The sequence below is a fragment of the Salvelinus sp. IW2-2015 genome, linkage group LG6.1 (genome assembly GCF_002910315.2).
Source record: "Salvelinus sp. IW2-2015 linkage group LG6.1, ASM291031v2, whole genome shotgun sequence".
NCBI classification, from domain to species: Eukaryota; Metazoa; Chordata; class Actinopteri; order Salmoniformes; family Salmonidae; genus Salvelinus; species Salvelinus sp. IW2-2015.
Genome location: NC_036845.1, coordinates 14855745 through 14858297, shown reverse-complemented (window position 1 = coordinate 14858297; position 2553 = coordinate 14855745). Strand labels below are relative to the sequence as shown.

The 2553-nt window shown below is 47.4% G+C and overlaps 1 protein-coding gene across 1 annotated transcript in view; it reads left to right on the top strand.

Annotated features, from left to right (window-relative positions):
* Nucleotides 1-637: 637 nt before the first annotated feature.
* The window catches only part of LOC111964671 (CBP80/20-dependent translation initiation factor), a 38156-nt gene continuing 36240 nt past the window's right edge, over nt 638-2553 (top strand). Inside the window, exon 1 of the mRNA XM_023988511.2 lies at nt 638-870. Within this exon, the coding sequence (XP_023844279.1) occupies nt 688-870 (183 nt within the window). The 5' untranslated portion in view covers nt 638-687. The remainder of the gene's footprint in view (nt 871-2553) is intronic.

Sequence of the window (2553 nt, the reverse complement as noted above, 5' to 3'; positions counted from 1 at the left end):
GATGTTGTCTCCCCTGCTGGCAGAGTATTGTTAACACAACTGTCTGGAATGTAAACACAAAGTCTCCCCTGCTGGCAGAGTATTGTAAACACAGCTGTCTGGGATGTAAACACAATGTCTCCCCTTCTGGCAGAGTATTGTAAACACAGCTGTTTGGTGTGTAAACACAAAGTCTCCCCTGCTGGCAGAGTATTGTAAACACAGCTGTCTGGGATGTAAACACAATGTCTCCCCTGCTGGCAGAGTATTGTAAACACACCTGTCTGGAATGTAAACACAATGTCTCCCCTGCTGGCAGAGTATTGTTAACACAACTGTCTGGAATGTAAACACAATGTCTCCCCTGCTGGCAGAGTATTGTAAACACAACTGTCTGGAATGTAAACACAACTGCCTGAGATGGAAACACAACTGCCCTCTAGTCAATGGGCGGGGTGTTGATTTGACGTTCCTGTTAGTCTGACTTTTCTTAGCTGTTTTCCTGAAGGTACGTTGTCATGAATGAAAACAACATCCTACTATATCTGATTGACTCACTAACTTAACGTTTCTTGACTCAACATGGTGAAGTGATGTGGAGAGGTTGTTGCCTGGTTTTGTTTTGTTTACAAATACGCCATTTCTCTCTGCAGGTCCCTCCCTCCTCCTTCCCTCCCTCCCCCGCCAGGTGACAGGCAGCAGGTCGCCATGGAGAACTCGTCTGTGGCGTCAGCGTCCTCAGAGGCTGGCAGCACGCGCTCGCAGGAGATTGAGGAGCTGGAGCGCTTCATCGACAGCTACGTGCTGGAGTACCAGGTGCAAGGCCTGCTGGGAGATAAGAACGAGGCAGACCTGGACGGAGACAACAAGCCCCAGTCCCACATCTCACAGGTTAGCTAAAGCTGAAAGGGATCAGAGCCAACATGGCTACAGTAATGATAACGGTCATGGCTAAAGATTAAGATCCAACATGGTAATGATAACGGTCATGGCTAAAGAGTAAGATCCAACATGGCTACAGTAATAATAACGGTCATGGCTAAAGATTAAGATCCAACATGAATGATATAGGGTCAACTGCTGATGAACCAGAGCCAACATGCTACGATAATGATAAGGGCCATGGCTGATGAACCAGAGCCAACATGGCTACAGTAATGATAAGGCCATGGCTGATGAACCAGAGCAACATGGCTACAAGTAATGATAAGGGTCATGCGCTGATGAACCAGAGCCAACATGGCTACAGTAAGATAAGCCATGGACTGATGAACAGACCACATGGCTACATATGATAAAGGGCCATGGCTGAAGTGAACCAGAGCCAACATGGCTACAGTAATGATAGGTCATGGCTGATGAACCAGAGCCAACATGGCTACAGTAAATGGATAAGGGTCATGGCTGATGAACCAGAGGCCAACATGGCTACAGTAATGATAAGGGCCATGGCTGATGAACCAGAGCCAAACATGGCTACAGTCATGATAAGGTCATGGCTGATGAACCAGAGCCAACATGGCTACAGTAATGATAGGGCATAGGCTGATGAAACCAGAGCCAACATGGCTACAGTAATGATAAGGGCCAGGCTGATAACCAGAGCCAACATGGCTACGGTAATGATAAGGGTCATGGCTGAATGAACAGAGCCAACATGCTACAGTAATGATAACGGTCATGGCTGATGAACCAGAGCCAACATGGCTACAGTAATGATAAGGGCATGGCTGATGAACCAGAGCCAACATGGCTACAGTAATGATAAAGGCCATGGCTGATGAACCAGAGCCAACATGGCTACAGTAATGATAAGGGTCATGGCTGATGAACCAGAGCCAACATGGCTACAGTAATGATAAGGGCCATGGCTGATGAACCAGAGCCAACATGGCTACAGTAATGATAAGGGCCATGGCTGATGAACCAGAGCCAACATGCTACAGTAATGATAAGGGCCATGGCTGATGAACCAGAGCCAACATGGCTACAGTAATGATAAGGTCATGGCTGAAAACCAGAGCCAACATGGCTACAGTAATGATAAGGCATGGCTGATGAACCAGAGCCAACATGGCTACAGTAATGATAAGGGCCATGGCTGATGAACCAGAGCCAACATGGCTACAGTAATGATAAGGCCATGGCTGATGAACCAGAGCCAACATGGCTACAGTAATGATAAGGGCCATGGCTGATGAACCAGAGCCAACATGGCTACAGTAATGATAAGGGCCATGGCTGATGAACCAGAGCCAACATGGCTACAGTAATGATAGGGCCATGGCTGATGAACCAGAGCCAACATGGCTACAGTAATGATACGGGCATGGCTGATGAACCAGAGCCAACATGGCTACAGTAATGATAAGGGCCATGGCTGATGAACCAGAGCCAACATGGCTACAGTAATGATAAGGGCCATGGCTGATGAACCAGAGCCAACATGGCTACAGTAATGATAGGCCATGGCTGATGAACCAGAGCCAACATGGCTACAGTAATGATAAGCCCATGCGCGTGATGAACCAGAGCCAACATGGCTTCAATAAATGCAAAATGTACAAAGCATAT